The 15,598-nt window shown below is 41.4% G+C and overlaps 1 protein-coding gene across 2 annotated transcripts in view; it reads right to left on the bottom strand.

Annotated features, from left to right (window-relative positions):
- Window positions 1-13,865, bottom strand: part of BAIAP2 (BAR/IMD domain containing adaptor protein 2) — a 190,646-nt gene extending 176,781 nt beyond the window's left edge. For both annotated transcript variants that reach the window (XM_058170713.1, XM_058170712.1), the window contains exon 1: window positions 13,656-13,865. In XM_058170713.1, the coding sequence (XP_058026696.1) occupies window positions 13,656-13,733 (78 nt within the window). In that variant the 5' untranslated portion in view covers window positions 13,734-13,865. The remainder of the gene's footprint in view (window positions 1-13,655) is intronic.
- Between the last annotated feature and the right edge of the window lie 1,733 nt (window positions 13,866-15,598).

The following is a 15,598-nucleotide window of genomic DNA, read 5'->3' as shown; positions in this document are numbered from 1 at the left end:
TACTTTTTCAAAAGGCAACTGGACTCTTTTTCCTTTAAGGAAGACATTAAAAAAAACAGTCCAGTTCAGTGGTGGGATTCAGCCAGTTCGCACTACTTCGGAAGAACCGGTTGTTAATTTTCTGAGCAGTTTGGCAAACTGGTTATTGGAAGAAATCATTAGGGCAGAGAACCGGTTGTTAAATTACTTGAATCCCACCACTGGTCCAGTTGCCTTTTGAAAAAGCATCTTTGACCTAGATGACTGAGAATCTCCATATTCTCCATTTCCCAGGATACTTCTGGACCAATGGTGAGATCCAATTTTTTTTACTACCGGTCCTATGGGCGTGGCTTGGTGGGCATGGCATGGCCTGGTGGGCGTGATTTGGTGGGCGTGGCAGGGGAAGGATACTGTAAAATCTCCATTTCCTCCCAATCAGCTGGGACTCGGGAGGCAGAGAATAGATGGAGGCGAGGCCAGTCAGAGGTGGTATTTACTGGTTCTCCGAACTACTCAAAATTCTGCTATCAGTTCTCCAGAACTGGTCAGAACCTGCTGAAACCCATCTCTGTTCTGGACCACAAAAGTCATTAGCATTCTTAGATAGCAAAGAGAGAAGTCCACTAGAAAATAGTGCTGCACTTTGAAGGGGTTCCAGAGCCAGACACACACATATGGAAAAGGAAGGAAAGGACAGGCTTTACTGCCTATATTTGGCAAGGAGAGAAACTAGGGAGTGGCAATCGGACAACACAATATAATAGGAGGCGAGGAAACAGCAGATGACTTGTTAGAGGAGAAGATACATCAGGAGACCAGAGCTAAAGTTCACAAGGGAAGACAAAAAGTGTTAGACAGACCAACATAGTGACCAAGTGGGAGAAAAGAGAAAATGGAAAACGTATTATGACAGAGAGAAAAGTTCATGCTATATGGGAATGAATCTTGCGCGCGAGAGAGAATGAATCTTGCCCGCGCGCGCGCACACGCACACACACACACGAGAGAGGGGGGGGAGAACATATGAATGGGCTTAACTTTTAGGCCTCTGCCCCTTATACTCAGGTTTCTTTTCTTTTTCTTTCTCCTCTTCTTCCTTTTTTGCCCTTTCGTGAAATATGTGTTTGTGAAGAGGTATCCCCCACCCATAGCAACCACTTTCTAGAAGCAGCTAAAAATTCCAAAAATGCTCCCATTTCCAACAAGTACAAACCTGATGTAACAGTACCTTTTTATTCTATAAATATGCAGATTTGCCATATGTTTGTGTAACTTTGCCTGGACTACAAAAGTAAGTACTGTAGTGTTGACCTTACTTAGTGTTAAATGGAAGATCACCAGGAAACATCCTGAAAGAAGGCAATGACCTACAATTTCCAGACTATTAGCAGAAAATAGCTTGACCTAAAGGAGACTTTGATGCCACACTGCAAATGAATGGGTGGATTACAACAAGCAAAAGGATGTAAACAGATTTGAGGGAGGGGCAATGGTATAATGATGGGTAGACTTTACAAGATCTATCCCATTAATTACTATGATTTTACATTGCCCAAATTATGCGTATATTATTTTCAATAAAGATATACACATAATTTGGACAATCCAAAATCATAGTAATTAATGGTAAGACTCAGAAAATGAAACAGAATCTATATTTGTAATATACTCAACTACTATGGCAAAAAAGTAATCCATTTACGTTAATTTTCTAAGATTTTAACAAGAAATTGCAAGAATGGGAGATTTAGGGAGAAGTATCCAGATTGCAGTGAGGAAACTTCCTTTATTCATTATATTCAATATAGATGGCTAAGATAATATTGAAAGAGTGCAACTTTTCCAGGCTAAATGATGGCGAAAAAACAGCCAGTATCTTGGTCATTATTATACAACTTTTCCAGTTTTGCTTTTGTTACTGTGAATTTGGAAAATATAATATAATAACATCCAAGTGAGACAATTCTTAAAAGCACCTGTGATCAAACATGTTATTTTTTTTATTTGGAAAGAACTAAACAGCAAAAGCAACGTGAACTGCTTCAGCATTTTTAGAAAATTTATCTACTGCCACACAAGCTTAAGAGCATTTTCCCCATCTGATATGGTACACATTCTAATTGTCATTTCTTCTAAAACAATGTTTTTCAAAGTGTGGTCGGATGAACCCATGGGGGCTCATGAAATCTTAATTATTTGCCAGCCTATGCTGAAAAATATAATATTAAAATCCAATCAAACAATTGTAAGAAGTGGTAGTGGCAGTGTATGCGTCAATTTTTAATTTTTAATATGGTAAATATAAATCAATATAGACCATACAAACACAAGCTCTTTTGGAGTTCACCATAATTTTTAAAAGTGTGAAAGGGTCCCGAGGGAGAAAAGCTTAAGAAATGCTGCTTTAGAAGTCAGACTTAGGGTTTCCATTAGATTTAGTTTAATTCCATTAGATTACTTTAAGCCCTTTCTTAAACTTCCTAGCTGAAGCTGTTCTTGCTTTGCCTCATATGGTATCAGCTGAGCAGGAAGATGCTAAGCAAACGAATGCCAGTCATAACCAAATACTTGAGGGGGGAGAAAGCTTTTCAGCTCAAGATCAAAATATTGCTTCTTTCCTTGTCATTAGAAGTGACACAGTGTATTCATGTTCTCTGTTCTTATAAGCAGTCACTATGGCACACTCACCGCCAAACAGAAATAAAATATGGTTTTAGAACAGAAGTCGCCATTGTTGCTAACTCTTCAAGCAGCTTAAGCAAATGCCCAGATGACATATCTCAACACATCCAGAAAATAGTCTTCTGAATTTAAAACATACTGAGGGGATTCCCAGGTTGTCAGTAGATTAAAAATGCAGCTTTTAAAATCCCGTGGTAAATGCATATTGTAGAATAGTCTTAAGGAGAGAGAAAAAAAAAACCACCAAGAAGGAATATGCGAGCTAACACTCTTTGCACATAAAGGTCAGAATCTATTCTTTTATCCTTCCACGGTACAGGTCAGATATAGAATAGTGGATTAACATTACCGGAAGGCAGATCCTACACGAGCATTAAAGAAGACATGCTAATAAAAAGAGCAGTTCAGATGGAAAAGTGTGGGGCTCCCATGCAACAGACATGCTCAGGCAGAGGTTGTACAGCCATCTGCCCTGGCTGCTTGAACATGGTGTATCAAGGCGGGGGGGGGGGATGTGGGGTTGAATGCCTCTTGTGTCTCTATCAACATTATCTCATTTACAGCAAGATTGAAACCAAAAGACCAATAAAAAGAGTTAAGAATGCAATAAAAACAGTTAGGAATGCATACAATTCGCCATCCTCTTTGCCAGGGGTCTCCAACCTTGGCAACTTTAAGCCTGAAGGACTTCAATTCCCAGAATTCCCCAGCCAGCAAAGTTGAAGTCCTCCAGGCTTAAAGTTGCCAAAGTTGGAGACCCCCGCTCTTTGCAATCAGATTCACTCTGAAGTCTAATAAAAGAGCAGAAAACATATTATAGAAGAGAAAGTTACAACAAGACACTGCTCTTTCTCTTTCTACAGGTAATCCTCAATTTACAACCATTTGTTTAGTGACCATTCAAAGTTACAATGGCACTTTAAAAAGTGACTTAGGACTGTTTTTCACACTTTGACAGTTGCAGCATCCCCATGGTCACGTGATCAAAATGTGGCTGTTTGGCAACATAACATTATTATGGTTCCAGTGTCCCGGGGTCGTTCAATAACCTTTTGCAACCTTCTGACAAGCAAAGTCCAGATTCACTTAACAATGTGTTACTAATTAAATAACTGCAGTGATTCACATAAGAACTGTGGCAAGAAAGGTTTTAAAATGGGCCAAACGCACTTAATAAATGTCTTGCTTAGCAACAGAAATGTTGGGCTCAATTGTGGTCATAAATCAGGGAGTGCCTGCACTTTATGTATTCAGGTTTAGAAGTGTTTCTGTGAATCTTACTGAGAGAAGAAACTAACCAGACCAGAGCATTCCAGTGATATTGTAGAACTACATCTGCACCTAAGCACCTTCATTTGGGGAACCCCCCAAAAAATCCCAAATAATCCAAAATTTGAATTTCAGTTTCATGGCATTTAAAGATTCCAGTTCCAATCTGAAGCATGAAGAAGCTAAATGGTACTGATGGCCCCGAAAAGGATAAAAAGATAATTGAAATCCAAGATTTCATAAACTTCTTTTCAGTTAAGAAGCTGCTGCATGAGATGCTGCCAGAAATGTTCTTCTCTATACAATCATTGCTGGGCAGCATCAAGTCAATCAAGACATGTTTTTCCCTTTAATTTCAATATTAAGAAGGAAAATATCAGGTTGTCATGGAACCAAGTTCTCACTTCCTTTCTCAAAAGAAAGGAAGACTTTTTCCTAGCTAAATGTATAATACATCAGATTAAACTAAAACAAAGTGGGAAGATTGCTTAGATTTTCATCCCTTTAACTTCTCAGCATGGCTTCCAAGAAAGCCGAAGCTTAAGCAAGCATTGGCCTCACACTTACTTAAAATAACATGGTTGGTTTAGAGCGGGGGTGGGGAACTATGGCCCCTTTATGACTTGTGGACTTCAACTCCCAGAATTCTGGGACCTGAAGTTCACAAGTCAGAAAAGGGCCATGGTTCCCTATCTCTGGCTTAGAGTAATGAACAATCTGGGTGAAACTACTACTGTCCCCTGTGATATACAATTAAATTAGATGAGGTCCAAGACCCTTTTTAAAAAAAAAAAACACCTTACTATCAATATTTATAAGGAATGAAAAGCATTGGTAGAATCTGTATTGGCCTTATAATGTTTTTGTAAAAATCCGTTTCTGTACTGGTTTATACAAATAAATGGAAACAAAGGAAGACTCAATTTGAGACAACTGTATCAAAAAATGAAACATTTCACTATCACCCCATTGATGGCTGAACTCCAATCACCATTTTAAAATAATAATTACATGGGGCCGTTAATTATCCTTTTAAATAAATTGCAGGCACGTAGCAAAGTTTCTATACTGTAGTTTGCGGCATTGTAGCAGCTGTCATTTTCAAATTGTAATTTTAATAGTTTAACAATTTTATGAAATAGTTTAATAGTTTTATGAAATGTCAATAATTACAATAATTACCTTTGATTTGGTGGTAAACAATAAATGTGTTGAAAATAATTGACAATTGCCAGTTCTGATCCTCTCCTCTGAAGCTTTTGGCTTAATCATGGATGTTTTTCCCCCAGCTATAATTCAGCCTATATCAGGGGTCTCCAACCTTAGCAACTTGTGGACTTCAACTCCCAGAATATCTCAGTCAGCAAAGCTGGCTGAGGAACTCTGGGAGTTGAAGTCCACAAGTCTTAAAGCTGTCAAGGTTGGAGACCCCTGGCCTATATAACAGACAGCCATGAACACCCTTTCTTTCCTCTCTTCCATCTGGTTCCCCCACCCACCCCAGATTTGTTAAAATTACATTTCACAACATTTTCAGCTGGCATGACCAAAGGCACATCTGAATATCATCAGGCTAGCTTAAATTGTCCTTTATTGAATTTTTCCCCCTCTTAGCTGTTCCCAGAAAATAGACGGAGTTACAGTATGTGCTGAGCAAAGCCTCACATAGGATTCCTGCAGAAACTGTACTTTCTTATATGCAACTTAAGGTATGTATGCTAGTGGCATAACAAGAAACTCTTTATTGCTATTTAATCATTCACAGTAAGCTGAAAAGAAAAGTCAGGTCAGGGGAAAAAGAGATTGTATTATATATTTCCTGAATTCATATATTGCTTTAAGGTATGGTTTAACTATATTTAATAAAATCAATTGGGTTCTGGCTATAAGCAAACTCCAAAAAAGCCATTATTTTGCTTTAGTCCTCTGTCCAAATCCAGCCACTGGATAATAATATGCAGCAATGGTCGCTTTGCTATTTTCTTGCATGATAAGGTTAAATTCTTATTTTGCTAAATCTTCCAGCGGCAGCAAATTTAATTTGGCAGGAAATCTTTCAGACTGAAAAAGCTGTAGATAGCTTGACAGCACAACAGAGTTCAACGACGCTTATAATCCAGGTAAGCGGAGATACCTGAAGGAACCTTATTAAGCAGCTGCTTTGTGTACAAAGTTAAGTCCAGTAGAGACCAGCGTGTCCTATATGTGGAGATCCCATTTGCTTTCCCTCCTTCTTTCAAAATAGGGGAGCCTTAAGCACTACTTCCACCACACCTTCATCTCTTTGAAGAGAATGAAGCAAACTATTCATAGAAACATGCATCTATCGATACAGCAAAGAGCAAGCAAACTCACAATAACACTGTGCCTGAACTCCCAGAGAAAGTTACATTTCCTGAAAATGTGCCATCAGTGGAGCTCTTTGAGAGACAACAATCTCAGCAGCAGCAGTAGCAGCAGCAGCAGCAGTAACCATGGCCAGCTTCAGAAGCCATGGCCAGCATGTTTGATTTTGGAGAACTGGCAAATGCAATTTCCTTCTTCAGGCTCATCTCCCTTCCTGTTTGTACAGCTCAGGCACTCCTAATCCTCAGCCATCCTGCTCATCCTCAGCACATGTTACCAGTGCAGTTCTGGCTGCTACTAAGGAACATATAATACAACGTAACTTCCCGTTTCAAATACTTTTATAAATTGGGATAAAATATGATTTAATAAATAAGGGTACTGCTGAGATCAAATTTTAAACTAGGCTTGCGGGGGTGTTAAAAAAATTAATGCTTTTCCGAATCAGTCTGGTTCTCCCATAAAACTAAGCCATTATTCATATAACATGTTAAACCATTGTAGTTGGTTAACATTAAGACATGTGCTGCCTTAACTCCATCTTGTCTAGATCCTTAACCATGGTCAATAGCTTTTCTTTGGTTACATGGCAAAGAAGCTGCCATTTCTATTGGGCAGTGATCAAAAATGGGGTGGGGGGGAGCAGGGATGGGAACATTCCTGAATATCTTAATGAGAAAAGTCACCAACTCTTACTAAGGAATTATGAGGGAGGGAGATAAGATAATGCAGTGTACCAACTGGAGTGATTTAAATATATCAGGCAAACATATGATATGATCTGTTAGTTATTGGCTTAACATGATGTATGAACTCATCCCAAGAAACAATGATTACCGAGCCACAAGGCTGAGTTCATACATCATACTAAAACAAGTAGGCTGCAGTACCTTCACTTTTAAAATGTGGCCTTGACCTGTCACATAAAGTCTACTGCAATGCTAGAGGCTTACAGAAGTGGGTAGATATCTGCACTAAACATAACGTGACTTATTTGGATTAGTAGGATTATAAACCAGCCTTTATGATGTACAAATCCTGGTTTGCAGTTTAGCATTGTATTAGTCACATCACTTCAACTTTTAACTGTGCTTAAAACAAATCTGTAAAAACCAAACTTCCTGCTGTGAAAAAGCAGATTTACCATGAGATTTCTTAACTTGGTTCAATGATCTAAGACAGCCTTGCCTGACTTAGTGCCTTCCAACTACAGTATATTGGATTGTAACTCACATAAATTCAAGAAATGTTTGGTTTCTTTGTTGATGGAAATTATAGGAGTTATAGTTAAACACCATACAGCCCAGCGATCTATTGAGAGGCCTACCGGCAGTGTAAATATTTCTGCTAGAAAGTCAATATTGAGACCTCATTTCAACCTTACCTCTATCTCTTTCTTGGCCTTTATCTTTTGCAATGTAAGCTAAAGAATTTTGATTTATTTTTACTGGTCTGTCATAAGAACTGCAGATAAAATGTACAAAGAACACTCTGAATACTTTATGCACTTTACTAATGCTAGATTTTAATAAATCAAAGATATTCCCATAAGTAACATCCCCATCTCAATAGTTTTCCATGAAAGGCAGCAAAACAGCAACAACAACCAAATAATGAGAAAGACCAGCTACATATATGTATTCTTAAAACAAGTCAAAGAATACTACTATCAGGCTGATCCTTAGAATGTCAAAAGAAGGAAGGCAATTTCATTCACAAGATTATTTAAGGCTCATTTGAGGCATATATACAACTTTCTTCTTTTGTACTGCTACAATCACACCTCTGAGGATCAAACCCATTACTGTGGAAGATACTACTGGAAAGTGAGCAAGCTGACCACAGCTGTGCAGGAGATTAAGTGCAGGGTGAAATAACATAGCAAGTAAACAAGATGTGAGCAGTTCGACTGCTTCTCTGTCAAACTCTACCAGTCAACGTTAAATCTTAGTTTAGTTTGGCTGTTGGCTGAATCCATGAGTGGGTCCAGAGATATTTCACAAGAAGAGTACTCCACTCCTCACAATAGAACCCCTTATGCCACCAGGCTTGAAATTTTGGGCTTGGACAATCTGGAACTGCGCCGCCTGTGGTCTGATCTAAGCACAGTACACAAAATTGTCTGCTACAATGTCTTACCTGTCAATGAGTTCTTCAGCTTCAATAATACATGGACAAACAATCGATACAAACTCAAGGTAAACAGCTCCAAACTCGATTGCAGAAAATACAACTTCAGCAACAGAGTGGTCAACGCCTGGAATGCTCTACCCGACTCCGTTGTTACATCCTCAAACCCCCACAGCTTCAACCTTAAACTGTCTACCGTGGACCTCACCCCATTCCTAAGAGGTCCATAAAGGGGGCATGCATAAGCACACCAGTGTGTCTACCGTCCCTGTCCTACTGTCCCCATTTATTTGTATTCATTTCCCTCATTTATGTCCATGTTCATATTCATACCTGCTATCTTGTACATGCTTGACAAACTAATAAATAAATAAAAAGGCATGGAGTAGATATAAACAGTGGATATGCCAGGAAGAAAGTTTAAGAACTACGATGGGCATTTCCAATTATTTTTTCCTACAGTTAAAAAAGGGATATTTACAATACTAAGAAATATAGAAGAATTATAGTTAGAAGAATTAACCAGTGGAACGACTTGCTTCCAGAAGTTGTAGGTACTCCAACACTGGAGGTTTTTAAGAAGAAATTGGACAACTATTTATCTGAAATGGTGTAGGGTTTCCTGCCTGAGCAAGGGGTTGGACCAGAAGACCTCCAAGTTCCCTTACAACTCTGTTATTTTGTTATTTCAGTGCAGCAACCTATTATTACACAGTTTTGATTTAGAGATAAATTTAATAATTTGCACCTAACACAGAAGACAGGGATACCTTTTATCTTGCTTGCCAAACATATTCCACTGCAGCATGAGAACAGTTGCTGTTTCTTAATGCTTAAGCAAATGGAGACCTATACCATGCAGCACATGGAATTATTTCTACTTGATATAACTCCCAACTGGCTGCCTAGGCTGGCATGGCCAGTGGTGAGGGATGCAGCACTGTGCAGCTCTGCAGAATCTTAGGGTCCATTGCTGTGGCTGCATACTCAGCAAACCCTTGCAAGGAGAAACAGTGAGTCATTGCTAAACTGTAATACATGGTTTACAAATCACCCTGATAGTGTACATGCATTGTACTCTGCTTTGAGCTGACTTCTGCCATTCTGGTTTAAGCCATTAGAGCTTGTTGGATAAACCAGGTGTGGACAAGTACTGCCTTAGTGTAGAAAAGGGTAACATGTCATTGTCCCAAACAACACTATAATCTTCTACCAATTTTGAGGGGGAGTGTAATCCCTAAAACAGACTTTGGCTAATAAAGGAAAAAAAAATCACAAACTGCTGTAAAGTCAGAAGGAATGGCCTTCAGGAACAGGAACAAAGAAGAGCTGCTACCAAGCCAACGGTCACATAAAAGAGGACATAGTCCAGGGCAGTAATGGAACCTAAGCAAATGTTTCAGACAAGAAAGACCTCCTTGAAAATAAAAAAAAAGAGAGAGAAGGGAAGGGAAGTACATTCAGCCTTGAAAGAGTCTGTTATTGTAGCTTTGTAATAGAAATAGCAGTGTAGGAGATGACCAGCCTGAGCCCCAGGGGGAGGTCAAAGATGTCATCAGTCATGAGTCTCTTTACACCCACAAAGAGATCTAATTCTGGCCCACCTTCTACTCTTATCTACTGCCAATTTACTTGGGTCCTTAGTAGTTCAGATTCTTGCAGAGAGCTGAAGCTTGCACTAAATCTTTATACCCATTGGAACAGCCTGGATCTCCTGATTTCCCTGGTGCTTGACAAGCAGTGACCTAATCTAATCTACTCTGAAGGGCTGGCAACCCAAATCTGGTGGGGGGGGGAGGGGGGAGAATGGTAAATTCTGATTCTTCCTCCATGCACAAACCATTCATATCCATTTGGCATGATTGCTAGAGCCACTCCATTTAAACTCATTGAAGGTATTAAAGGTAGCCAATGGCAACCAAAAGACTGCCTATTACTGGTTTAGCATGGTGTGTAAATCCAGCCCTTGGACCAGGGAAGCTTCTCCAAGTACTGTATCAACACAACTGTAATCAGGTCTATATTTATCTTTCAATAAGTTTCAAATGATAACTAACAGCCCTTATTACAAATATAATGAAACTATTTAGGACTATGGCATTAAAAACCATAGGCGGCACCCTGTTGTGACTTACAGGGCTAAACAAGGCCAACTTTGATTGTCCTTAGATAGAGGACCACTCGGAAATCCCAGACTTGCAGATAAGAAACTTTCCACGAGAAGGCAGAGCTACGAAGAAAACTGCATAGATCTTAAGCATTAACTCAAAAGTATTTCTATCTTCTATAAAAACCAAAACAATGTATGCCCCTCTATGACTGGATTCTACCAAAACATGAATATATGGTGTTAATCATGATAAAATTAAGTCCTTTTGAAAACTAACTTTGCACAATGGGTTTCAAGAGCTCTGAATCCACTATTTTAAAAAGCATTTCCCTCCTTGTTGCAGGGAGCAGATATTGTTCAACAATTCTTGCGTTGGGGTGCTGCTTTCAAAGTTATTTGAATCCAAAAATTACAGTACATAAACTTGTGCATTAAAAAAAACAAGAAGGGAAGGGAGGAGAGTAGGTCTTGCTGAAAGATAGAACCTAAAATGGCCAAGGATGACTTTATTTCAAAATAGGCGAAAAAAGCTCTGACAAAGAACAAAAAGAAAGAATGCTTTTCAATATCACACAGGGTTAAATGGTGGGAATCTAATACTTTAGATGCCTCATTCTTCTCCTAGATAACTTAATGTTATACTAATTTAAATGAAGGAACAGAGACTGACCCCAGACAACACAGGAACTACATCTAGTTTAATGCATGACAGCCTGCATTACATTCCTAAGTTAAATAAGATTTGATTAAGTGTGGTTCACAGGGTCTACTGAAGTAGAACATATTAATTTAAAAGAAAGTTTCCAGTAAGATGTCTGTGAGATAAAAATTTCAGAGAGTCATTAATATGAAAAAAAAAAGATTTAACACAGAACAAATTACTGGCCTAATGATATTTCTTGTTGGAGTACAGTATCTGTAACTGGAAACCAGGGCCAGTGTTTTCAAATGTACACACCCTAACATTTAACAAAAACACAGAAGTTACTCCAATGTTCCCATGCACATTAGGGACAAGGGGATCAGGGCAAACAACCATATGCCAACTCCAATACACTTGGTTCCACGCCCAAGATAGAAAGTATACTTGTTCTTTCAAGTATGACATTGTGTTGGAAGACTTCCATCAACAGCTCTCTTTCTCTCTCACCCTCTTCCCCCCTCCGCCCCCAACAGCACCATCTGTGCTCTCAGGCTATGATTTCTGCATGTGACATATGTGCAGGTGGTAAATAGTACAGGCCAATTTACATGTAGCACTGGATTAGGAATGCAGCAAAATTATTGCACTTCATGCAAATAAGTCATGAAGAACCACCTGAATTAGCAGTTCCTTGCTTACTAAGGGATAAATGCTTTTGAATGGCATGCTAGCCAACTAGCTATTAATTCAATGTGTGTAATAATGGTTGCTTTTGTGTAATTGCCATCTTATGCCCTCCTAGAATTATGTTCCAATATGAATCTACCTTCCTTTTTAAAATAACCTATTTCTTAAAGACTTGGTCATACCAATTAACATACAACCAATGAACCCAATAATGTAAAAATTAAAATGACACCACTGAAAGGAAAAAAATATGTCTACTCATGCAACTAACATGCCATGCTGGGAACAGTGATTTCACCTAGCAGAGAAACAGTTTAGAAGGGGAGCATTTTCTATTCCACAGAAACCTCAGAACAGCTTCTTACTGAAACCACAAATACCTACAATCATGTAGAGAGAGCTCAGCTTTTAGAGGCATCCAATTCTGTAATGTTACCAGTGCCCTGGGACTTTTACAATTCTGAATTCAGAAGTCCTTTTTAAGATCATTGCATTCCATTAGAAACCACATCAAAAGCAAAGAAAGGATGGAAGGTTTTTGTTTTGTTTTTTAACCACAGAATCATGTACCAGGAAGTATGTGTTGACATGAAGGGAGGGGTTATTTCTGTCCTTTAGCATTTTCCCCCCCAGAATGGATTTTCCAACCAGAACAACAATTCCAATGTAGAACATTGGTTTTCATTTTAATACCAAAAAAATATTTTTTTAAAAAAAAATACTCCCACATACAAATCACCTGTACTCTTACATAAGCTATCTTTTCCCACCCCTTTTTAAGGGCAAAATCTATTTCTCCCCTATTTGGATGCTACAAAGGAGAGGGCAGGGGTGAGGCAAAAAAGGCAGAGAGAGGGAAGAGGACCAATCATAATTTTAAATCAATGGATGGTGTTTCCTCCCCAGGAATACCTGATAGAGACCAAGTAAAGCTTCAGACCAATGCAGTGGATATTAACCAAGTAGAAGGAAGAAGCTAAACGCTGTTCTTTGCCTAAAAACTGGAATTCTTTGGAAGCAAACCTACAAATACACCATACTAAAAACGAGCTCTAAGAGAGGAAATTAGAGTTGCTGCTTTCTCGCTTGTTTGGCAAATTAGCCTGTTCTTTATGGTTCGCTCTCCCCTTTTCCCAAGGAAACTCATACACACCCGCGAACCGCTCACACATACACAAGCGCACACATTCTCTCCTCGCCCCAGGAGACATATGGCTTTCAATCAAGTCTCCACAGCACCACCACCTCGCAAGGAAGGAAGGAAGAAAGAAAGAAAAAAGCCGCGAAGGAGTTTAGGTGGAACTGGGTTATATATTCTTTTTAGCAATTACGAAACGATCAATGCCAAGGCAAGAGAGAAAGCGAGCCAGCCAAGCGCTGGGCGGCAGAATCGGGAAAATCCAAGAAAGATACAGTCGATTTATTCGGTTACGGTTTTTTTTTTTAAAAAAAAAAAGAAAAACAGAATTTGCTTCAAGGTGAAAAAGACAGGGCGTAAAGACCACCCCGACCTGAAGAGCGGGGGAAGAGGGGGGGCGTCCCGGGTGAGAAGTGCGAGCGAGGAAAGGTACAAAAGCCCCTGCAACAGGTGATCGCCGCCACTCCGCAAAGCACACAAAGGAAAACGAGCAGGCATCGCTGCCAGACGCGGCCGGGAGGAGTGCACCAAAGTCCCGCCACGGCCAAAAGGACTCCGGCGCAGCCCGGGACGCGACGGGAAGTTGCTCCAAACGCCACGGGCGCGGCACAGCCTGATACTCGAGCCCGACCCCCGACCCTGTTCCCGAAAACGATCGCCTCTCTAACCTTGTAGACATTCTCGGTGACCCTGTGCACCTCTTCCGAGCGCGACATGACGGTGCTGGGAGCTCCAGGAAACACCATAGACTGGTCAGGACGCAGGGCTCCACGGAGAGCGCGGGAGAGCGACGGCCGCCACCAGAGCTAAGATCCGTGGACGTTGCAGGCGAAGCGACTGGGAGAGGCGCGACGCTTTATATCGCCTCTCAGGGCCGGGCGCATCCCGCCCCCCCCTACCCCCCTCAGCAGACGCCTCCGCCTCCACCCGCCCCCAGCTCCGCCTGCTCCGCGTTGCTCTGCCCTGGCGGTTGCCTCAAGGAGCGCCGCCTGGGGAAAGCAGGCAGGCAGGAGGCGAAGCGGAGTCAGAGAGGAGGCTGGAGCGAAGGGGGGCGGGCGGGGCGGGCGGACGGACGGGAGTCAGGCAATGCCCACACGCGCGCACCGCGGCGCGCCGCCCACCTTCACCCGCCGCCCACAGCCCAGTCAGACCTCAGGCGCTCCGGCAGCTTTCTTGCGCGCCGCCTCACGCCAAGAAGTCGAAAGAAAGAAAGAAAGAAAGAAAGAAAGAAAGAAAGAAAGAAAGAAAGAAAGAAAGAAAGAAAGGAGGGAGGGAGGGAGGGAGGGAGGGAGGGAAGGAAGGAAGGAAGGAAGGAAGGAAGGAAGGAAGGAAGGAAGGAAGGAAGGAAGGAAGGAAAAATCACGTAATCTGTCTTGCCCGCCCACGAACGAGAAAGTGAGAAAGTACGCGGAATAATTTCGTCCCGTCGCTGGCGCCCTGGGCTTGGCAGCCTTCGCTCCTCATGCATAATGTATACTCGGAGGACTTCTGCGGAACGTCACGCTAAATAACCTGTGATTGCAGCCTTTTTCGCGCAACCGAGAATAGGGTCAGTCGCCCACTCCCCACCCACCCACCCATCCACACACACGGTTGGCTTCAGTGTTGTGCTAGCAGCCGAATCTGATCTAGAGTGGATGTATACCTGAAACTTCAACGGGCCCTTCTCTAAAGGCCTTGGTTGAATCGTCCATTGCTTCACCTTGTCCAGCATTCTGTGTATCTCGATGGGATGGGCAACAATGCATATTTGGAGAACACAAGTATATTTTCACCCTTGATCCAGTGGCAGGAGGCTTTGTGGGGCAGGATGGGGAGGAATAGACTGGGGATCGACCCAAAGAAAACTGAGCGGCTGTGGTTATTTGGACCATCTGGTCCAGATTGTCCCTCTGTTTGGAAGTGTTCAACTTTGCTGGACTTGTATACTTGTCACAGAAAAACAGGGTGTAGGTCAGTGGTGGGTTTCAAAACTTCTTACTACTGGTTTTGTGGGTGTGGCTTGGTGGGCGTGGTGTGGCTTGGTGGGTGTGGCAAGGGAAGGATATTGTAAAATCTCAATTCCCACCCCACTCCAGGGAAAGGTTACTGCAAAATCCCCATTTCTTCCCGATCACTGGGACTTGGGAGGCAGAGAATAAATGAGGGCGGGGCCAGTCAGAATTTTTACTACCGGTTCTCCGATCTACTCAAAATTTCCACTACTGATTCTCCAGAACTGAAACCCACCTCTAGTGTAGTTTTGGCCAGGGGCTCTTTTCACAAAGCTCTCTTATGGGTCAATTGCACCCATTGTTGGACTTGGAGACCCATGGCCATATACTCTATCGGGATCTACCCCTCTGAAACTGTGGCTGGTCCAGAATGCAGTAGCACAGGAAATGATGGCTATGCCACAATGATGTAATTCTTCTGCTTCCATGAGCTGCAATGGTTACCAGCTGGCTGTCAGATACAATTCAAAATAGTGATGATCAGCTATAAAACTCTTCATGGCAAGGGGCTTTTGGTTATCTGAGGGACCATTTATCTCCTGTAGCTTCTGCCTGCCCTTACTGTCAAACAGAATTAGCATGCGCCGGAGTCCCTGCATTGAACAGTTTCATTCAAT

This window comes from Ahaetulla prasina, chromosome 2 (genome assembly GCF_028640845.1).
Source record: "Ahaetulla prasina isolate Xishuangbanna chromosome 2, ASM2864084v1, whole genome shotgun sequence".
In the NCBI taxonomy this organism is placed as follows: Eukaryota; Metazoa; Chordata; class Lepidosauria; order Squamata; family Colubridae; genus Ahaetulla; species Ahaetulla prasina.
Note: the sequence above shows the minus strand (reverse complement) of the source record. Positions and strands in the feature narration are given on the sequence as shown.